Genomic DNA, 23,925 nt, shown 5'->3' with positions numbered 1-23,925 from the left:
TTTAAGGTAAAAGGGAACCGAGTGTTGTATTATTAGTAACTTTCCGCTTTGTCACTCAGAAGAAAGCAGAATATATCTATGTAAGGACATTTGTGTCTTTGTTAATTTCAGTGAGCACAGTGCACAACACGCGCTCAAAGTACACATTCATAAGTGAGATGACGGTACATGAACAGCTCTGCTAACTATTGCTCAGAGCTTTGATGTCAACACATTTATGTCATTGTTGTGTTCAGCCATAAATATAATGTACACTTTCCTTACAACTCAGAACAGATGGTCTGGATACTGATGCCACCTCTAATAGAGATGTGACTTAATTTGATGACTAAGATGTTGACACATGGACTAAATACTTTAAGACCTGAGGATTATATCATAAAACATGCTTCAGTGATGCTTTTTACAAAACTATTGTTGAATGAAATGTGAAGCAGCTGAATCACAGCCAACCTCGAGCACAGGGCCGTTAACAGGGTAATGAAGCCTTGTGGAGACACAACCAAACATGCTGAAGATGCACACAAGAAACCGACTTCATGTCAAGCTTCAATTGGCCCTGATACCTTTTAATCAAAATGCAAAGGTCTGCTGAACTTGTTCTGAGAAACACAAACGCCAGCTTTGAGTTTCAGAAATCATGGTTGAGAATACTTTTCTTGGTTCTAGTCCAATCTGTCTGCCAGGAGTTGATTCACTTCCTCTCAGAAACAAGAAACATGTCCTTCTTCTATAAATATACATTCACAGTGGTGTTGCAATATAGACATATTTTTATTTTATACTAGACTTCAATGACTTGATATTACACTATGATATAACATATGGTTATTCAGAACAGGTATAGATATTTTATTATTTTACTAGAACTCTCTGACTTGATATTACACTATTATATACAATATGGTTATTCACAACATGTATAGATATTTTATTATTTTACTAGACTTATCTGGCTTGATATTACACTATGATACAACATATGGTTATTCACAACATGTATAGATATTTTATTATTTTACTTGGCTTCTCTGACTTGATATTACACTACGATATAACAAATAGTTCTTCACAACATGTTTGATGATGTAAAACACAGTCTACTTGTCTTTCATTGGACTTTGTTTGAAACACATCCACAGTTCTTCATAGATGAATATCAAGAAGAAAAGCGTGAGGCGGGTTATAGGAGTAAAATAAAATGTGTTATAAAAGCAAACTTACCAGTGACAGGAAGACGTGCATGGTTGAGTTGTGTTGAACACTTTCTGATAGAGAGACAACACCCACATGACAGGAAGTGTGAAGCAAACAAAGTTTGTGTTCAAGAGTACAGGAAGAGCTGTGTCACACAGTTTCAATTCAATTCAATTCAGTTAATTTAGTTCTGCCCAAAATAACGAATTATCCTCAGAGGGCTTTACAATCTGTACACATACAACATACCTGACCTTTGACCTCACATAAAATCAGGAAAAACTCCCAAGAAATAAAAAAACCTCTTTCACTGGGGAAAAAAGGTAAGAACCTTCAGGGGAGCAACAGAGGAGGATCCCTCTCCAGGATGGACAGAAGAATAGATGTCATGTGTACACCATTAAAAAGGTAATATTATCGTGTACCAACAAAAGGTCATATAGTATCCCGTTAAAAAGATTATAAAAGGTCATTAAAAAGGCAATATTATAGTATGCGATTTAAAAGGTTATATCATAGTATCAAATAAAGAATCTCCAGCTATGATTGTCTACCCAGCAACTATGTTACCCGCCACTAATGTATTTACTTCATTAAAAAAAGCTTGGATCTTAGATATTTGGGGCATATATATTGGATAGATTAATTTATATTCCGTTGATTTTAGCTTCCAAACGTATTCTTCTTCCTTCCACATCACTTATTTTTCTTAACAATTGTGCATGTTAATAAACGTGATTTATACAGATCTATCTCTTCATGGAGAACAATTTATATTTCGTCCAAGTCCTCCATTATATTTATGACTTTTTATTGAACTGTTAAGTCTGATTTAACTTCAATTGGTTGGTTGTAAGAAGTGTGTGTGTGTGTGTGTGTGTGTGTGTGTTTGTTTGTATTTGTGTGTCGAGTTCTGAGATTACAGAACATGCCTGTAAACTATTGGAAAGAATATAGGGAAGGTGTCCCAGCAGGCATCCACCACCACGTCTGGTCACATGCCACTATCCCTCCGCCAAGAGTGATGCGTCATCTTCAATCTTTACTTTCACTTTTGATTCAAGACTGCAGCTGCTCGGTGTGTCTTCTCACTTCTCGGCACTTCACGCAAAATAAAGCAGCAAAGAAGTACAGAACAGCTAGTAGTCGGTTCAGCGTTCACATTGGCTCATTTAACTGGCTTTGGTTTGGTCGCAGGATTCTTTGTTTACCGAGTTTCTCTCTGTAAACCGTCAGATCATGGCCGACATCTGCAGTGACCGCCCGGTTAATGGCACGGTAAGGATCCTCGGAGGTGAACGGAGTGACCCTGCCACGTAATTACCAGAGTTTAACAGAGCTAATGTTCCTTATGGGCAGGAGGATGGAGGTCTGGAGGAGGAAGCCAGAGAATATGAGGAGGCCAAGAAAGAACTGGAGACATGGAAGGTAAACGTTCACCTCCTGACTGCTTGTACTTGACCCTCTGGAACTTGTCCAGCTTTGTACAGAGAACTGTTTTATTTAGTCTCAAAACACAACCTGTCAAAATACACTGGTGCGGTGTACGACATTCAGTCCAGCTAGATAACATGTAGGCCTAGAGTTACTTAGTAATTTAGCCTTATGTAGGCTTATCTTTACTTAGTAACTTAGCCCAATGTAGGCCTTCTTATTTACTTTCAGCGACTGGTGAAGACACCAATCAAATGTTAAAAATTAACAAATTATGTAGGCAGCTATATTATACATTAACAAATGGGCGCTTCAAAAAAAAAATGTGTTCATCACTATTTACTGTATATTGTTGAATGAGCCTTGTCCTTTTACCTTGCCAGTGTTTTGAGTAAGAAGTGAGGAGATGTTATGTATCATATCTTTGTGGTATAACATACACCAGCAAAACCAGACCTGCCTTTGCCAAAGGCTCACTAGCTGGCACACAAGCAAACCCAAAAAGTGTGTAGCTATGAAATGCACACATGATGGAGAGATAGAGCAGATGACGCTTCTAATAAAGGGACGACCTTCACTCAAATCCTCTTTGGGTGCGCTCGGCTATACTGTCAGTATGGCATGAGAGCAAAAAAATTAACTTGTGAAATTTTACTTTTTAAATGTAATGTGATGTATATTTCACATTAAATATCTGAAAAGCATGACAGTGCAACTCAGCACATGGAACTCAGTTATATGGACATTGGTATTCAATTCCTCCTTTCAAATTTAGGGATTAGTTTTCTCTCGTCCATCTGGTGGAATCGGTCCGTGCAGATACTGTAGTGTCCAGGTTGAAAAACCTACCTCAAATGTCAGCATCCATTATATAATTTAGGTGAATGGAATTTAACATGTAAAAAGATTATCTGGAGCTGGAACTACTTTCTCGTGTTAGAAACAGCCTCGATGCAAACTGTCCACAGGTCTCCCATTGTCTCTCTGAACCTTTCCGTCTGTTTCTTTAAGTCTAAAGCAGAGAAAGCCGCTGATGTGAAAGCCAAGCTGATCTTGGAAAAACTGGACGAAGATGAAGCCAAGGCAGAGGCCCAGCAGGAAATGTTGGCTTGCGTTAAAAAGCAAGAGGAGAGTCAGAAGGAATTCACTCAAAGCATGAACACAGTGACGGTACAGTTATGTCATCTCTGTAACACCTACAGAGAGAGTTTCATGGGACTGCATATTCTCACTTGATCCTCTCACATAGGATGAACTTCTGCTGCTTGGTGAACGCAGACAAGACTTGCTGAACAAACTGAAGAAATGTCAAGCAGCGCTAGAGGCCAAGAGGGCCGAGTCCAGAAAACTAACGCAGAAATTCAAGGTGGGAATGAAGTCCGTCCATCTATCATGTAACTACACGAACCTGCCACCGCATAGCAGCAACAGAATGTAACTGTCCTTTGTATAATTATTGTTGTACAATGAATTCCAGATACACGTCCAGATTCCAGACACAGAGGTGGAGTTTAGGGCTCGTAGTAAAGAGGAGAGTGACGACGACAGTCAGCCAATCAGAGGAGTGTTCGGCATCAGCCAGAGACCCACTGTGCTCCTGCAGGAAGGACAGGCACTCATCACCTTCGAAGAAGAGAAAGGTACACTTCTGTGTGATAGACTGGAGTATGAGAAGTAGCTGGCTTCTTTATCACTCTTTTCTTACATTTAGATATCAATAAACCCTATTGTAATGAGTCTTAACAGTCTGTGCTGACTGGCTGTCAAATACACTCACATTAGTAGACATGCCAATGGTAAACAACTTAACATTAAGCCAATGTAGCCAAACAGCCAGCAGGGGGGGCTGCTGTTTTGGATATGGATGAAAAGAGTGCCTGGAACAATAACAGTGTCCTCACTGGGGACCACTGCTTACTGTTTCATTAAGACACAGTAGTAGACTCAGGCTCCACACGGATGTGTTTTCCTTTTATGAAAGATATTTTTTTGCTTCGTCAATACCTAAGTCGAAGATCTTTGAAAATCACTCTGTTTTAGTTTGAAGACTCCTAGCTTGTGCAGAAACAGAGACGTAGACACTTTTTGCTTGGCTCTTATCAGTTTGCGGCTATTGACACAAAAAGGAGGACTTTCCTTTGCTTATCAATACTTATTTTGTTCTGCACAACTTTTGTGAAGTAAACAAAGTGTAATGGAACAAAAGCATAAAGGCTCTAAAACGAACTTCAGCCTTGTTAGTATAGAGAGAGATGATGATGAAGGGCAGGTGTGTACAGAGATGATTTTTGGTTGAAAAGAGAAACCCATTAATGTGGATGTAGCCTGACTGTGATGACTGTTTCCGTATTCCAGTGGCCTCTAAGATCCTGATGATTGCCAAGTGCTCCGTGCCTTGTGAGAACATCACTTTGGATGTGAAACCAAAAAGAATAACCATGGATCCTGCTGTTAAGTTTGAGGTACGTCTTATTGTCCACTTCTACGTCGACACGCACACTCATAGTGATACCAGTCGGCACACACTGTCCTGGGGGGTCAATACTTCAAACAACACAATTATTGTGACTCACTGAATAATGGTGGGCTGTTTGTTTGTGTGAGTGTTAAGGTGTCTTAGCCTAAATGTAAATAGACTTTGGTCCTACGTCTATTTTACCCCTTGTAGCAATACATAGACAGAAGAGAGAGACAGGAAGTGAGGACAAACATACCGAGAGACAGAGACAGACAGAGAGAGAAGGATAGTCAGGACAGTAATAGTCCATCCATTCATTCTCATCCGCTTAATCCGGGGTCAGGCCATTTGACAGCAAACCCAGCAGTGTTTCCCCTAGGTTTACAGCTTCAGGGGGCCGGGACTAGTGCCGCTGCTAGCCATGTTGGTGCCCTAAGCAACTCCTTCACGATGCCCCCTGAGATAGTAAAGGGACCCCCTGTCGATGCGGCGGCGTCGACAGGGGGGTCCCTTGTGCTCACCTGTGTGCGCGCACGATTCTGCGCGCACACGCCAGCATCGGAGCTCTGCAGCACGCGAGACGGAGAGCCGAGAAGTGTTAACGCGACACGTAGAGACAAATGACATGCTGTTGTGTAGAGACGATCAATGACAGACGGCTGTTTAGTTTGTTTAGTAAAAGAACAAAGACGTCTTTAAGAAAAGGGACCTTAAATTACTTCCGCTGTAATCTGGCGCTATAGAGAAAATTACAGGGTGGCGGGCGGAGATTTCAGGGGGGCGGGCCGCCACCCTGATAGAATGGTAGGGGAAACACTGCCCAGCTGAATTTTTTCTCACCGGCAACACTTTCCAGCTCATTCTGGGGGATCCCGAGGCATTCCCAGGCCAGCTGGGAGATATAGCTCTAGCATGTCCTGGATCTTCCCCGGGGTCTCCTCCCAGTTGGAAGTGCCTGGAAAACCTCCAATGGGAGGCGCCCAGGAGGCCTCCGAATTGGATGCCCGAACCACCTCAGCTGACTCCTTTCGATGCGAAGGAGTAGCGGTTAACTCCAAGCTCCCTCGTGATGTCCAAGCTCCTTACCCTATCTCTAATGGTGTGTTCACACCGGACGCGTCAAAATTTTGACGCGCGTCGAGATTACATGTTAAGTCAATGCAAAGCTGCGTCGAAGCTGCGTCGAAGCTGCGTAGCTGCGTATTTTCCAGCGAGCAGCGCGTCAGACGCGTTTGAAGCAGCACGAACAGAGGGTTTGTCGCGGGGCGAACTCAGCGAACAGCGACGACGCAGCTCGTTGGCGAGTTCAAATTTCCCAACTCTGGCAACAAAGACGCGTGAGTCATAGTTGCGTCAGCCAATCAGCGTTGAGCAGCTCCGCTCGTCATCGTCCTGCCGGTTTAAAAAATGGAGGAAAAGATTATTGTCGCTGTCTGTGGGCACCCGAACTTTCTGATACAACTCTTTATGCTTACCGAAACCGGAGCTATAAAGATAAAGCGTGGAACAAGGTCGGAGAAGCCGTGGGACTACCTGGTAAATTTTGAATGTATGTATTTGCTTTTATTCTCGCTATTTGTTGTACTTTACTATCAACCAACCGCCGGCAGATGTGTTTCATGGCAGAGGAGATCTGCCGCCGTAGGTGGAAAAGTCTCAGAGACACGTATCAAAGAGAGAAGAGAGAGAGAGCAGCGAGAAGCGCAGTGGGAGTGCAGCTCAGTCCACTAAAAAGTGGAAGTACTCTGCGGTCCTGTCGTTCCTCGATCCATTTATACTCCGCCCCCGACGCGTCCGACGTGTCTGGTGTGAACACCCTTTTTTCGACGCGCGTCGAGCCTGCTGCGTCAGACGCGTCGAGAATTTTTCGACGCGTCCGGTGTGAACGCACCATAAGGCTGAGCCCAGCCACCCTATGGAGGAAACTCATTTTGTCCGCTTGTATCCGCAACCTTGTTCTTTCGGTCACGACCCAGAGTTCGTGACCATAGCTGAGGATTGGAATGTAGACCGACCAGTAAATTGAGAGCTTTGCCTTTCGGCTCAGCTCCCTCTTCACCAAGACGGTTCGATGCAGCTCCCGTTTTGCTGCTGCAACCGCACCAATCCGCCTGTCGATCTCCCGCTCCATCTTACCCTCACTCGTGAACAAGACCCAGAGATACTTGAACTCCTTCGCTTGGGTCACAGGGCTCCAGACTGCGACCAAATGGTCGCATTTTGCACCTAAAATTAGACACAGTGCGAGTAAATTTTTCATCAACTCGCGCATGCGCGACCAGTAAATTAGCAGATTATTTATTTTTTTGTTATTAAATAATTTTTTTGCTGACAAACTTGTTCTACACTTCAGCCCACTATATTTAGCGGTAATGCCTGAATGACTGGTTTGCTAACCGACATTAACTCCAGAAGAAGAAGAAAGGAGACGAAAACAGAAGAAGAAGAAGGCTGGCCTGTGTGTGAGAGCGGGGGGGGGGGGGGGATGACCACGGTTATAGGCTAATGTGTGAAAAGAGGCGGGTCTTGGGGGTTATCGCGCAAATCCAAAGATTTTACATCGCGGTGTCTCCTGTAAACAATGGACAATGGCGAAGCGGACTATCAGTTCGTACTTTCTTCCTAAACCTAATGATATAGAAGACAAATCCGAGAATGAGTCTGACTCAGATTGTGAGAAGCAGTCGTGGCGAAAAAAGGCAGGAAATTCAGCTTTCGCGATGAGTGGCTGCGCGAGTTCACCTGGCTGAGGTATTTCAGGGAGACCAATTCAATGAACTAAATTCTGCTGTCGATTCCCACAACATGCGGGGAACACGAAATGTGCTGATAAGACTGGCACTACACAATTAAAACACGACACGCTGATCAAACACGACACGCTGATCAAACACAACGCCAGTCTGAAACATAAAATGTGCCGCGACCTGTGCAATGAAAGTGCAGCTCCAGTCGCATTTAGAAGACAAGAGGCTGCTAACCAGTGCGCCGAGGAGGCCGAATTCAGGGCTCTCAAGTGTCACGCATTTCGGTCTTAAGTCACGCACTCCCGCCACACATCGTATTTCTCACGCTGAAAAAACTCTCGGCTATTTAATGTTTTAATGTGCAGCCTCAACATGAGCCGCACTGCCCTCACCGTGGAGGAATCAAGCGCTCCCCTGGAGTTCTGCTGTGAGGAGCCACTTATCAGCCAATCCACAAAAAAAAAGGGGCTACACAATAGCCAATCAGAAAACAACCCGTATCTGGGTAAGATTCAATCCAGCAACCAATGAAAATAAAGCATCCTGGAATTGCGCGTGACTGACTAATATCTGAAAATTGCGTTCTGGGGGGGGGGGGGAGTGGTATTTATCAGTAATAGAGTAAAAATGATGGGAACACTTTGCAAGTCGATTTATAGTGTGCGCCCCTAAATTTTCTGCTTGCGCCCCTAAAATTTTAAGTTAGGGGCCACTGTGCTCCTAGTAAAAAAAGTTAGTCTGGAGCCCTGGGTCAGCACACTGTACCCACACCGAGGGTGCAGAGCACCATAGTTTCCGGCAGAGCACCATGGCCCTTAGATTTGGAAGTACTGACTCTCATCCCTGGTCCGAGGATGCCAACAAGACCACATCATCTGCAAACAGCAGAGAGGCAATCCCGAGACCCCCAACCATGACCGTCTCCACCCCCAGGCTGCGCCTAGCAGGGCTCTCAAGTTTTGAAGACAGGCAAGCGTGAGATTTCCATCAGCACACGATACAGCTGACCGTTGCGCGCGCCGGCATCGAGCCGAAAAGAGTTGTTGACGGGGGGGGTGCTAGTGACTATTTTTTTGCTCCATCCCAATGCGCGCAGACCGGCGTCGGAGCTCTGCAGCGGAACAATCGATCGGCGTATTGAGCACCCCTGCATTCAAGCATTAAATAGCCGAGAGGTTTTTTCAGCGTGAGGAATTCGATGTGTGGCGGGAGTGCGTGAGATAAGACCGAAATGCGTGAGTCTCACGCTCAATGCGTGAGACTTGAGAGCCCTGGCCTAGATATACAGGACTGTCTCAGAAAATTAGAATATTGTGATAAAGTTCTTTATTTTCTGAAATGCAATTAAAAAAACAAAAACGTCATGCATTCTGGATTCATTACAAATCAACTGAAATATTGCAAGCCTTTTATTCTTTTAATATTGCTGATTATGGCTTACAGTTTAAGAAAACTCTAAAATCCTATCTCATAAAATTAGAATATTTCCTCAGACCAACTAAAAAAAAAGATTTATAACAGCAAAACAAAATCAAACATTTGAAAATGTCCATTAATGCACTCAGTACTTGGTTGGGAATCCTTTTGCAGGGATTACTGCATCAATGCGGCGTGGCATGGAGGCAATCAGCCTGTGGCATTGCTGAGGGTTTATGGATGCCCAGGATGCTTCAATAGCGGCCTTTAGCTCATTTGCATTGTTGGGTCTGGTGTCTTTCAGCTTCTTCTTCATAATACCCCACAAATTCTCTATGGGGTTCAGGTCAGGGAATTGGCAGGCCAATCGAGGACAGTAATGCCATGGTCAGTACACCAGTTACTGGTGGTTTTGGCACTGTGGGCAGGTGCCAGATCATGCTGGAAAATGAAATCCTCATCTCCATAGAGCTTTTCAGCAGACGGAAGCATGTAGTGCTCTAAAATCTCTTGGTACACAGCTGCATTTACTCTGGACTTGATGAAACAGTGGACCAACACCAGCAGCTGACATGGCTCCCCAAACCATCACTGACTGAAGAAGAAGCTGAAAGACACCAGACCCAACAATGCAAATGAGCTAAAGGCCGCTATTGAAGCATCCTGGGCATCCATAAACCCTCAGCAATGCCACAGGCTGATTGCCTCCATGCCACGCCGCATTGATGCAGTAATCCGTGCAAAAGGATTCCCAACCAAGTACTGAGTGCATTAATGGACATTTTCAAATGTTTGATTTTGTATTGCTGTTATAAATCTTTCTAATTACTTGGTCTGAGGAAATATTCTAATTTTATGAGATAGGATTTTAGAGTTTTCTTAAGCTGTAAGCCATAATCAGCAATATTAAAAGAATAAAAGGCTTGCAATATTTCAGTTGATTTGTAATGAATCCAGAATGCATGACATTTTTGTTTTTTTAATTGCATTACAGAAAATAAAGAACTTTATCACAATATTCTAATTTTCTGAGACAGTCCTGTATTGTCCAAACAGGACCAGTGATAAAGGGCAGCCCTGGCGAAGGCCAACACTCACCGGGAACGGGTCTGACTTAATGCCGAGAATGCAAACACAACTCTTACTGCAGGCGTATAGAGACCGGATAGCTCGTTGCACCGAGTCCGGAACCCCATACTCCCGCAGTACCCCCACAAAAAAAAAAAAGATCTTGTTGAAAGCCTTCTCCAAGTCCACAAAGCCCATGTAGAATGGTTGGGCAAACTCCCAGGACCCCTCCAGTAGTCTTGCGAGGGTAAAGAGCTGGTCCACAGTTCCACGACCGAGGCAATCCGCACTGCTCTACTTGAATCTGAGGTTCGACCAGCGGTGAGCTTCTTTCAACACTCTGGCATAAGCTTTCCCAGGAGGCTGAGTAGTGTGATACCATGATAGTTCGAGCACACTCTCCGGTCCACCTTTTGAGACTGAGAACCACCACCCCGGTCTGCCAGTCGATGGGCACTGTCCCTGACCGCTATGCGACATTGAAGAGGCATGTCAGCCAAGACAGCCCCAACAATGTCCAGCGCCTTCAGCATCTCAGGGGATCTCATCCACCCTGGCGCCTTGTCACCAACAAGCTTTTGGACAACCGTAGCAGCCTCTGCCCGCCCGCCGATCAGTCTACATAGCACCCAGCGATGCTTGTCCCTGCGGGTGATGAGTCCTCAGGGGCTGCTCCATGTTTTCTTCGGCTGAGCCGACCGGGCCCCATGTGCGAAGGCCCATCCACCAGCCCTCGCGGAGCTCCCCTCCTGGGTCTGGCTCGGGAGGGTGCCCAGTTTCCCTTGTCCAGGCAAGGTAGCTGAAGTCCGTGGGCTGCTATCCATCCGTAATAGTAACATCTGAATATTGAACCATTATTTCCTCACATGTAGCTTTCGTTTTGCAGAAAAGAGTGTTAAGCAGCTTATCTTATTGGGAGGGGCTTTGTTCAGGTTCAATGACAAAATACAAATACAAGTGTAGCTCCAGCACCAACACTGACTCGCAGAACAGTGGTGCTTAATTAATGTGTTATATACTGTACACATGGTCTGTGTTTTGCACTGTGCATTACTGTCATCGTTTGTGCCGTAGATCCACCTCGATGTGTCCAGAAAAGAGCTCATGGTTTCCAACATCCCCACCTCCATGCCAGAAGAGAGAATGAAGGGCGCCTGGAGATGAGTTTCTCCAGGCAGAGCAGAGGAGGAGGAGAGGTGGATGGTGTGGAGTACGACAGGAACAATGGGACAGGACAGATCACCTTTCTCCACCCTGGAGGTACAACTCTGGTCAAGAGCTGAAGAACAAATGTGTCTATGGGGATTTGATTTATTAACACAGAGCTCCTGGACTGAACTCAGACATTCAAATGTATTGACAATGTTCCAATGTTCAAGGGTAATTTGATAATGAATGCAACAAGAGTCAAGAATAGTTTAGTAGAATAGGACCGGCCACATGCTCCACTGAGGGAAGGAACCTCACGTGTCTCTTCAGATGAGCGATGGCTGATTTCATAGTTTGTAACCACAGCAGCTGCTACAGAGCATCAGATGTTGTGTTCATTAATGAATCTTGTTTCTGTAGAGGGACATAATGACTCAGCACTATGGTTACACCTGGTCATCAGTTTGAATTCAGAACCAACATCTGTGTGTTTGTGTGTGTGTGTGTAGTTGCTGAGAGCCTGGCGCTGAGAGGAGGTACCTTGTGGATCTGGATTCTGAAGTGAACGTGCAGGTTGGACCCATTTACAAACACCAGCTGTGCAAGTTTCAGGTGAGATCCAGGACTGGTACTCATTCTATGCAGCATATTATGGTCTGCTTTCCACTCCGTGCTGATGTAGCTGAACCTGCTGTGATCCTCTGCTGAATTTCTATGAAGCATTTGATCCTCCTCCTGACAAAGTCAAAGTATGTTGACCATCATTGTTTAATGTTAACTTGGTATCATCAATATCCATCTGCTGGCGATTCTTTTTAGACCTTCTGTGGCTCTCCGAAGCGTACCATCCTCCTGGAGGACATCAAGGACATGGGGGAGGAGGATGACCTGCAGGACCACCTGGAGATCCACTTCCAGAAGCCCAGTAATTACGGCGGTGAGATAGAGAGCATCCAGTACAATTCCAGGGGAAAGGCGCTGCAGGCCTTTTTCTCTGAGGACCTGCCTCCCACAGCTGCAAGATGAGCTGAAGATTTAGTGATTTTATGTGCAAGACACTTAACAATGTATGATTTTCCTGACATATAGAGGACTGTCAACATTGGGCTAAAATCACACATACTTCCCTGAGAAAATTGTGTTTTTATGTTACACGGTTCTTGAGCAACCTGTTGATTCTCTTCCCTACATGATTATTATTATTATTTACAAGTACACAAGCTGAAGATAAAGCAGTGGGCTCAGGGAGAATTGTTAATGATACTTGACTTCCTGTCCTACAGTTTTAGACCAATACTCAACATGGTGTACGCCTGTCAATCTGTCTGTCTCTTCTATTGCTCATTAAAAGATCTGAATACTCAATCAACCACAGGTGTAGTGTTTTCTTTAGTGAGACTGGATCCATCCAAATGTAACAGATGTGAAAAGGGCATGGAAGAAGTCGACTCAGATGATAGTTTTTCCAGCATTTATCTATTCCTGTAGAGGACAATAAAACACACACATTGCCTTCTGATCCGTCTCTTTCTGCACTTCCACTTCCCTCAGCAATATAGAAACATTGTCCGGGAAAACAGGACTACGTTAAATCTAAACGATAACAATTCTCATCAAAACCATGAATTGTAACATACAAGGGGATAACAGCGACCCCTAATGGACAAAATAAATAACCATGCGCTAGAGATAAGGTGCGTTCACACCAAAAGCGAAACAATTTTTTCGCGCGACTGAATCCCATGAAAAGTCAACGTACAGACGCGTGTGGCTGCGATAGACGCGATATTTTCCCGGGCGGCGCGTTTGGGGCAACGCAATGTGGCCGACGCGTTTACAGCGGCGCTATTTTCGCCCTGAGTTGAAATATTTCAACTTTGAGGCGGTCATCTCGCAACTCGGGCCAATCAGCTCTTGAGTTCCGCTCTCGTAGCGCTGGAAGCGGAAGTCTTTCAGACGTAACAGTAACTTCAACGGTGAAAGTGACTGAGCTGAGTGAGTCTGGTGGCGTCATCAACCCAAAGACGAGGGCGTTAGTGTGTGGGATGTCCACAACAAATATAAAGCAGAACTAGTTGTTAGTTATTCTGGTGGATGACGGAAATCCGGTTTCTCAAGTGTCACGCATTGAGCGTGAGACTCACGCATTTCGGTCTTAACTCACGCACTCGCCACACATCGATTTCTCACGCTGAAGAAACCCCTGGGCTATTTAATGTTTGAATGCAGGGGTGCTCAATACGTCGATCGACCAATCGATCGCGATCGCCGCAGAGCTCGGCGCGGTCTGCCGCATCGGGACGGAGCAGAGAAAAGTCACTAGCACCCCGAAAATTAGTTTCGCTTTTGGTGTGAGCACCTTAACTCAGCAGAAACAGCGAACATTCTAATGTTAAACAAAGGAAAACACATATACCTGCAGAAGACAATAAAACATACACATTGCCTTCTGATCCGTCTCTCTCTGCACTTCCTAAACATGCAAAACAACACAATTTATACAAGGAAAATATACGTCGGGGCGACCGGATGTAGCTAAACAAACGGCGCCAAAGTGGCTCAATTAAACCGCCACAAAATGTATACTTTGACCCAAATGACACACAACAGCTGGACACCGTGATCATATTAGCAACCATTACCGTGTGTAACATAAAGGGTTACATTTTTAAAGAATACAACCAAAATAGTGCAACATCATTTCCCACTCAACTCACCCTCAGCAATATAGAATCATTGTGAGGGAAAGACAGGACTAAGGTTCAGGAAGTGCAAAGGAGATGAACCGCAATTTCCGTAGGAAACAGATTTTTAGAAATAACGCTAAATAAAAATAACTCATTAAAATAAAATTCACAAACACTCAACAGTATCGTTGAATAATAAACAAAAATAAAATATAATACATTGAAAATAAGAAATGACAGTGTATTTCTAACTCCGTTACACAAACATGGCTCAATATATGGCTGGAGGGCTGCTTTACACACTAACATAGTGCAGAGGCAACGTCCTATAAAACCCTCAGGACTGGTTGAACTAAATGACCTTTCTGTCTGTCCTTTTGAATTCACTAAAGTTTATCTCAATATCCGACCAGTTGTGGACCAATCTCCACTAGTTGCTATAAAGAGATTGATAGTTAATGAGTATTCTGTGACTTTGCTTCATAAATGAGCCATTCAATGCAGAATAGATAATGTCTGAACAGGAAATGGGGCATTGTCCCCAGCTCCTTTAAAACTGTGTTAGGTATGTCCGCTCATGTGAACGCAAACAATGAAATCTAACATACAGTTGACGTACTGTCAACCCTGTGGTGTCTCCCCTCCCAAAATGATAGTACACACGTATTTGATGTTCTCTTTGCTTTACTTGGGCGTCTCCACGACGATGACTCTGGTCTCCTATCTACTGCCAGTTATATCAATTCAATTCAATTCAGTTTATTTGTATAGCCCAATTTCACAAATTACAAATTTGTCTCGGAGTGCTTTACAATCTGTACATAGACATCCCTGCCCCAAAACCTTGCATCGGATCAGGAAAAACTCCCAAATAACCCTTCAGGGGGGAAAAAATGGAAGAAACCTTCAGGAGAGCAACAGAGGAGGATCCCTCTCCAGGATGGACAGGTGCAATAGATGTAATGTGTACAGAAGGACAGATTTAGAGTTAAAATACATTCAATGAATTCAGCTTTTCTTCATAGCTCTTATAGTTATTTAACTGTCCCCGTTTTAGTTGTATGTATTTTTCCGCTCCACCTGGAGTTTTCAATGGGTGTGTGTGGGTAAGTCTAGAGCAGTGACATCATCGCTAGATGGGAGAGATGCATTAGGATCAAGCAGAATTTGTTGTTGTATATCGTCACTACGGCCGCAATTCTTACTCTTTAGGCATTATTTTCTGGTAAAGTAGTAGGGAATCTTGTGCTTGTCGTAGACGTGTGACTATGGAATCCAACAGTTTCCCAGATTTTTCTAGATGAGCCTTAACGAGGGGAGAACTCCACCTTTCTGCTCAGTCATCTTCATTGAAAATCTGACAACATTTCAACTTTTTTAAAGCAAACAGGAACACTTTATGAACTGAGATTAAACTCTCATTTCTATACCTAAAAAATATTTAAGGACATGTAAACGTTCACAAAAGCCTTGAGGATCTCCTAATATAGACACCTTTAGGACCAGAGTTATGGTTCTCTATCAAATCCAAAGGTATTTAGAAGATAACGTTTTGCTTATCTGTTCCAGTTATACATTTCCGCCCAATATGTTTGTGCTTCAACATTTTCAGCAGGAATTTTCCCTTTTTGATATGTTCAGATGTTTAAGCTATTTTCAGCCTATGTCAGCTGTTGTCAGCTATTTTCAGCTATGTTCAGCTTTAAAAAAAAAGCTATTTCCAGATATTTTCAATTATTCATTTCATATTTGAGCTATTTTCAGACATTTTCAGCTATTTTCAAACATTTTCAGCAATTTAGTGTTTATTTTTCACCTTCAAGCTTTCAGATGTTAGCATTCCAACGCATTTTTAGCAGGAAATGCATTTTCTAGTTCAGATATATATCACAATATGTACAGGACTGTCTCAGAAAATTAGAATATTGTGATAAAGTTCTTTATTTTCTGTAATGCAATTAAAAAAACAAAAATGTCATGCATTCTGGATTCATTACAAATCAACTGAAATATTGCAAGCCTTTTATTCTTTTAATATTGCTGATTATGGCTTACAGCTTAAGAAAACTCTAAAATCCTATCTCATAAAATTAGAATATTTCCTCAGACCAAGTAAAAAAAAAGATTTATAACAGCAAAACAAAATCAAACATTTGAAAATGTCCATTAATGCACTCAGTACTTGGTTGGGAATCCTTTTGCACGGATTACTGCATCAATGCGGCGTGGCATGGAGGCAATCAGCCTGTGGCATTGCTGAGGGTTTATGGATGCCCAGGATGCTTCAATAGCAACCTTTAGCTCATTTGCATTGTTGGGTCTGGTGTCTTTCAGCTTCTTCTTCATAATACCCCACTAATTCTCTATGGGGTTCAGGTCAGGGAATTGGCAGGCCAATCGAGGACAGTAATGCCATGGTCAGTACACCAGTTACTGGTGGTTTTGGCACTGTGGGCAGGTGCCAGATCATGCTGGAAAATGAAATCCTCATCTCCATAGAGCTTTTCAGCAGGCGGGAGCATGTAGTGCTCTAAAATCTCTTGGTACACAGCTGCATTTACTCTGGACTTGATGAAACACAGTGGACCAACACCAGCAGCTGACATGGCTCCCAAACCATCACTGACTGAAGAAGAAGCTGAAAGACACCAGACCCAACAATGCAAATGAGCTAAAGGCCGCTATTGAAGCATCCTGGGCATCCATAAACCCTCAGCAATGCCACAGGCTGATTGCCTCCATGCCACGCCGCATTGATGCAGTAATCCGTGCAAAAGGATTCCCAACCAAGTACTGAGTGCATTAATGGACATTTTCAAATGTTTGATTTTGTTTTGCTGTTATAAATCTTTTTTTTTACTTGGTCTGAGGAAATATTCTAATTTTATGAGATAGGATTTTAGAGTTTTCTTAAGCTGTAAGCCATAATCAGCAATATTAAAAGAATAAAGGCTTGCAATATTTCAGTTGATTTGTAATGAATCCAGAATGCATGACATTTTTGTTTTTTTAATTGCATTACAGAAAATAAAGAACTTTATCACAATATTCTAATTTTCTGAGACAGTCCTGTATTGTCCAAACAGGACCAGTGATAAAGGGCAGCCCTGGCGAAGGCCAACACTCACCGGGAACGGGTCTGACTTAATGCCGAGAATGCAAACACAACTCTTACTGCAGGCGTATAGAGACCGGATAGCTCGTTGCACCGAGTCCGGAACCCCATACTCCCGCAGTACCCCCACAAAAAAAAAAAGATCTTGTTGAAAGCCTTCTCCAAGTCCACAAAGCCCATGTAGAATGGTTGGGCAAACTCCCAGGACCCCTCCAGTAGTCTTGCGAGGGTAAAGAGCTGGTCCACAGTTCCACGACCGAGACGCAATCCGCACTGCTCTACTTGAATCTGAGGTTCGACCAACGGTCGGAGCTTCTTTCCAGCACTCTGGCATAAGCTTTCCCCAGGAGGCTGAGTAGTGTGATACCATGATAGTTCGAGCACACTCTCCGGTCCACCTTTTTGAGACTGAGAACCACCACCCCAGTCTGCCAGTCCATGGGCACTGTCCCTGACCCCCATGCGACATTGAAGAGGCATGTCAGCCAAGACAGCCCCCAACAATGTCCAGCGCCTTCAGCATCTCAGGGGGGATCTCATCCACCCCCGGCACCTTGCCACCAAGAAGCTTTTGGACAACCGTAGCAGCCTCTGCCCCGCCCGCCGATCAGTCTACATAGCACCCAACCCCGATGCTTGTCCCTGCGGGTGATGAGTCCTCAGGGGGGCTGCTCCATGTTTTTTCTTCGGGCTGAGCCCGACCGGGCCCCATGTGCGAAGGCCCATCCACCAGCCCCTCGCCGGGGAGCTCCCCTCCTGGGTCTGGCTCCGGGAGGGTGCCCCGGTTTCCCTTGTCCAGGCAAGGTAGCTGAAGTCCGTGGGCTGCTATCCATCCGTAATAGTAACATCTGAATATTGAACCATTATTTCCTCACATGTAGCTTTCGTTTTGCAGAAAAGAGTGTTAAGCAGCTTATCTTATTGGGAGGGGCTTTGTTCAGGTTCAATGACAAAATACAAATACAAGTGTAGCTCCAGCACCAACACTGACTCGCAGAACAGTGGTGCTTAATTAATGTGTTATATACTGTACACATGGTCTGTGTTTTTTGCACTGTGCATTACTGTCATCGTTTGTGCCGTAGATCCACCTCGATGTGTCCAGAAAAGAGCTCATGGTTTCCAACATCCCCACCTCCATGCCAGAAGAGAGAATGAAGGAGCGCCTGGAGATGAGTTTCTCCAGGCAGAGCAGAGGAGGAGGAGAGGTGGATGGTGTGGAGTACGACAGGAACAATGGGACAGGACAGATCACCTTTCTCCACCCTGGAGGTACAACTCTGGTCAAGAGCTGAAGAACAAATGTGTCTATGGGGATTTGATTTATTAACACAGAGCTCCTGGACTGAACTCCAGACATTCAAATGTATTGACAATGTTCCAATGTTCAAGGGTAATTTGATAATGAATGCAACAAGAGTCAAGAATAGTTTAGTAGAATAGGACCGGCCACATGCTCCACTGAGGGGAAGGGAACCCTCTACGTGTCTCTTCAGATGAACGATGGCTGATTTCATAGTTTGTAACCACAGCAGCTGCTACAGAGCATCAGATGTTGTGTTCATTAATGAATCTTGTTTCTGTAGAGGGACATAATGACTCAGCACTATGGTTACACCTGGTCATCAGTTTGAATTCAGAACCAACATCTGTGTGTTTGTGTGTGTGTGTGTAGTTGCTGAGAGCCTGGCGCTGAGAGGGAGGTACCTTGTGGATCTGGATTCTGAAGTGAACGTGCAGGTTGGACCCATTTACAAACACCAGCTGTGCAAGTTTCAGGTGAGATCCAGGACTGGTACTCATTCTATGCAGCATATTATGGTCTGCTTTCCACTCCCGTGCTGATGTAGCTGAACCTGCTGTGATCCTCTGCTGAATTTCTATGAAGCATTTGATCCTCCTCCTGACAAAGTCAAAGTATGTTGACCATCATTGTTTAATGTTAACTTGGTATCATCAATATCCATCTGCTGGCGATTCTTTTTAGACCTTCTGTGGCTCTCCGAAGCGTACCATCCTCCTGGAGGACATCAAGGACATGGGGGAGGAGGATGACCTGCAGGACCACCTGGAGATCCACTTCCAGAAGCCCAGTAATTACGGCGGTGAGATAGAGAGCATCCAGTACAATTCCAGGGGAAAGGCGCTGCAGGCCTTTTTCTCTGAGGACCTGCCTCCCACAGCTGCAAGATGAGCTGAAGATTTAGTGATTTTATGTGCAAGACACTTAACAATGTATGATTTTCCTGACATATAGAGGACTGTCAACATTGGGCTAAAATCACACATACTTCCCTGAGAAAATTGTGTTTTTATGTTACACGGTTCTTGAGCAACCTGTTGATTCTCTTCCCTACATGATTATTATTATTATTTACAAGTACACAAGCTGAAGATAAAGCAGTGGGCTCAGGGAGAATTGTTAATGATACTTGACTTCCTGTCCTACAGTTTTAGACCAATACTCAACATGGTGTACGCCTGTCAATCTGTCTGTCTCTTCTATTGCTCATTAAAAGATCTGAATACTCAATCAACCACAGGTGTAGTGTTTTCTTTAGTGAGACTGGATCCATCCAAATGTAACAGATGTGAAAAGGGCATGGAAGAAGTCGACTCAGATGATAGTTTTTCCAGCATTTATCTATTCCTGTAGAGGACAATAAAACACACATTGCCTTCTGATCCGTCTCTTTCTGCACTTCCACTTCCCTCAGCAATATAGAAACATTGTCCGGGAAAACAGGACTACGTTAAATCTAAACGATAACAATTCTCATCAAAACCATGAATTGTAACATACAAGGGATAACAGCGACCCTAATGGACAAAATAAATAACCATGCGCTAGAGATAAGGTGCGTTCACACCAAAAGCGAAACAATTTTTTCGCGCGACTGAATCCCATGAAAAGTCAACGTACAGACGCGTGTGGCTGCGATAGACGCGATATTTTCCCGGGCGGCGCGTTTGGGGCAACGCAATGTGGCCGACGCGTTTACAGCGGCGCTATTTTCGCCCTGAGTTGAAATATTTCAACTTTGAGGCGGTCATCTCGCAACTCGGGCCAATCAGCTCTTGAGTTCCGCTCTCGTAGCGCTGGAAGCGGAAGTCTTTCAGACGTAACAGTAACTTCAACGGTGAAAGTGACTGAGCTGAGTGAGTCTACGGGTGACGTCATCAACCCAAAGACGAGGGCGTTAGTGTGTGGGATGTCCACAACAAATATAAAGCAGAACTAGTTGTTAGTTATTCTGGTGGATGACGGAAATCCGGTTTCTCAAGTGTCACGCATTGAGCGTGAGACTCACGCATTTCGGTCTTAACTCACGCACTCTCGCCACACATCGTATTTCTCACGCTGAAAAAAACTCTCGGCTATTTAATGTTTGAATGCAGGGGTGCTCAATACGTCGATCGACCAATCGATCGCGGTCGCCGCAGAGCTCCGACGCCGGTCTGCGCGCATCGGGACGGAGCAGAGAAAAAGTCACTAGCACCCCCCGAAAATTAGTTTCGCTTTTGGTGTGAACGCACCTTAACTCAGCAGAAACAGCGAACATTCTAATGTTAAACAAAGGAAAACACATATACCTGCAGAAGACAATAAAACATACACATTGCCTTCTGATCCGTCTCTCTCTGCACTTCCTAAACATGCAAAACAACACAATTTATACAAGGAAAATATACGTCGGGGCGACCGGATGTAGCTAAACAAACGGCGCCAAAGTGGCTCAATTAAACCGCCACAAAATGTATACTTTGACCCAAATGACACACAACAGCTGGACACCGTGATCATATTAGCAACCATTACCGTGTGTAACATAAAGGGTTACATTTTTAAAGAATACAACCAAAATAGTGCAACATCATTTCCCACTCAACTCACCCTCAGCAATATAGAATCATTGTGAGGGAAAGACAGGACTAAGGTTCAGGAAGTGCAAAGGAGATGAACCGCAATTTCCGTAGGAAACAGATTTTTAGAAATAACGCTAAATAAAAATAACTCATTAAAATAAAATTCACAAACACTCAACAGTATCGTTGAATAATAAACAAAAATAAAATATAATACATTGAAAATAAGAAATGACAGTGTATTTCTAACTCCGTTACACAAACATGGCTCAATATATGGCTGGAGGGCTGCTTTACACACTAACATAGTGCAGAGGCAACGTCCTATAAAACCCTCAGGACTGGTTGAACTAAATGACCTTTCTGTCTGTCCTTTTGAATTCACTAAAGTTTATCTCCAATATCCGACCAGTTGTGGACCAATCTCCACTAGTTGCTATAAAGAGATTGATAGTTAATGAGTATTCTGTGACTTTGCTTCATAAATGAGCCATTCAATGCAGAATAGATAATTAATACGAACAGGAAATGGGGCATTGTCCCCAGCTCCTTTAAAACTGTGTTAGGTATGTCCGCTCATGTGAACGCAAACAATGAAATCTAACATACAGTTGACGTACTGTCAACCCTGTGGTGTCTCCCCTCCCAAAATGATAGTACACACGTATTTGATGTTCTCTTTGCTTTACTTGGGCGGTCTCCACGACGATGACTCTGGTCTCCTATCTACTGCCAGTTATATCAATTCAATTCAATTCAGTTTATTTGTATAGCCCAATTTCACAAATTACAAATTTGTCTCGGAGTGCTTTACAATCTGTACACATAGACATCCCTGCCCCAAAACCTTGCATCGGATCAGGAAAAACTCCCAAATAACCCTTCAGGGGGGAAAAAATGGAAGAAACCTTCAGGAGAGCAACAGAGGAGGATCCCTCTCCAGGATGGACAGGTGCAATAGATGTAATGTGTACAGAAGGACAGATTTAGAGTTAAAATACATTCAATGAATTCAGCTTTTCTTCATAGCTCTTATAGTTATTTAACTGTCCCCGTTTTAGTTGTATGTATTTTTCCGCTCCACCTGGAGTTTTCAATGGGTGTGTGTGGGTAAGTCTAGAGCAGTGACATCATCGCTAGATGGGAGAGATGCATTAGGATCAAGCAGAATTTGTTGTTGTATATCGTCACTACGGCCGCAATTCTTACTCTTTAGGCATTATTTTCTGGTAAAGTAGTAGGGAATCTTGTGCTTGTCGTAGACGTGTGACTATGGAATCCAACAGTTTCCCAGATTTTTCTAGATGAGCCTTAACGAGGGGAGAACTCCACCTTTCTGCTCAGTCATCTTCATTGAAAATCTGACAACATTTCAACTTTTTTAAAGCAAACAGGAACACTTTATGAACTGAGATTAAACTCTCATTTCTATACCTAAAAAATATTTAAGGACATGTAAACGTTCACAAAAGCCTTGAGGATCTCCTAATATAGACACCTTTAGGACCAGAGTTATGGTTCTCTATCAAATCCAAAGGTATTTAGAAGATAACGTTTTGCTTATCTGTTCCAGTTATACATTTCCGCCCAATATGTTTGTGCTTCAACATTTTCAGCAGGAATTTTCCCTTTTTGATATGTTCAGATGTTTAAGCTATTTTCAGCCTATGTCAGCTGTTGTCAGCTATTTTCAGCTATGTTCAGCTTTAAAAAAAAAGCTATTTCCAGATATTTTCAATTATTCATTTCATATTTGAGCTATTTTCAGACATTTTCAGCTATTTTCAAACATTTTCAGCAATTTAGTGTTTATTTTTCACCTTCAAGCTTTCAGATGTTAGCATTCCAACGCATTTTTAGCAGGAAATGCATTTTCTAGTTCAGATATATATCACAATATGTACAGGACTGTCTCAGAAAATTAGAATATTGTGATAAAGTTCTTTATTTTCTGTAATGCAATTAAAAAAACAAAAATGTCATGCATTCTGGATTCATTACAAATCAACTGAAATATTGCAAGCCTTTTATTCTTTTAATATTGCTGATTATGGCTTACAGCTTAAGAAAACTCTAAAATCCTATCTCATAAAATTAGAATATTTCCTCAGACCAAGTAAAAAAAAAGATTTATAACAGCAAAACAAAATCAAACATTTGAAAATGTCCATTAATGCACTCAGTACTTGGTTGGGAATCCTTTTGCACGGATTACTGCATCAATGCGGCGTGGCATGGAGGCAATCAGCCTGTGGCATTGCTGAGGGTTTATGGATGCCCAGGATGCTTCAATAGCGGCCTTTAGCTCATTTGCATTGTTGGGTCTGGTGTCTTTCAGCTTCTTCTTCATAATACCCCACAAATTCTCTATGGGGTTCAGGTCAGGGAATTGGCAGGCCAATCGAGGACAGTAATGCCATGGTCAGTACACCAGTTACTGGTGGTTTTGGCACTGTGGGCAGGTGCCAGATCATGCTGGAAAATGAAATCCTCATCTCCATAGAGCTTTTCAGCAGGCGGAAGCATGTAGTGCTCTAAAATCTCTTGGTACACAGCTGCATTTACTCTGGACTTGATGAAACACAGTGGACCAACACCAGCAGCTGACATGGCTCCCCAAACCATCACTGACTGAAGAAGAAGCTGAAAGACACCAGACCCAACAATGCAAATGAGCTAAAGGCCGCTATTGAAGCATCCTGGGCATCCATAAACCTCAGCAATGCCACAGACTGATTGCCTCCATGCCCCGCATTGATGCAGTAATCGTGCAAAGGATTCCCAACC

General features: G+C 43.5%; 1 protein-coding gene across 1 annotated transcript; it reads left to right on the top strand.

The window, feature by feature from the left end:
- The first annotated feature begins 2,232 nt into the window (after positions 1-2,232).
- Positions 2,233-19,809, top strand: LOC130200319 (N-myc-interactor-like). The gene is made up of 9 exons (XM_056424508.1): positions 2,233-2,475; positions 2,557-2,625; positions 3,643-3,801; positions 3,881-3,997; positions 4,109-4,271; positions 4,987-5,093; positions 18,357-18,543; positions 18,947-19,050; positions 19,259-19,809. The coding sequence occupies exons 1-9, from the start codon at positions 2,437-2,439 to the stop codon at positions 19,463-19,465; spliced, it is 1,152 nt and encodes a 383-aa protein (XP_056280483.1). The 5' UTR covers positions 2,233-2,436; the 3' UTR covers positions 19,466-19,809.
- Positions 19,810-23,925: the final 4,116 nt, after the last annotated feature.

This window comes from Pseudoliparis swirei, chromosome 2, assembly GCF_029220125.1.
Source record: "Pseudoliparis swirei isolate HS2019 ecotype Mariana Trench chromosome 2, NWPU_hadal_v1, whole genome shotgun sequence".
Taxonomy (NCBI): Eukaryota; Metazoa; Chordata; class Actinopteri; order Perciformes; family Liparidae; genus Pseudoliparis; species Pseudoliparis swirei.
Note: the sequence above shows the minus strand (reverse complement) of the source record. Positions and strands in the feature narration are given on the sequence as shown.

Excerpts from the sequence above, each read along its gene's own strand:
- LOC130200319 (XM_056424508.1), top strand. The coding sequence starts at position 2,437 with ATGGCCGACATCTGCAGTGACCGCCCGGTTAATGGCACG. Across the intron at positions 3,802-3,880 it reads AAAGCATGAACACAGTGACG|GATGAACTTCTGCTGCTTGG; the intron begins GTACAGTTATGT and ends CCTCTCACATAG. Across the intron at positions 18,544-18,946 it reads CACCTTTCTCCACCCTGGAG|TTGCTGAGAGCCTGGCGCTG; the intron begins GTACAACTCTGG and ends GTGTGTGTGTAG.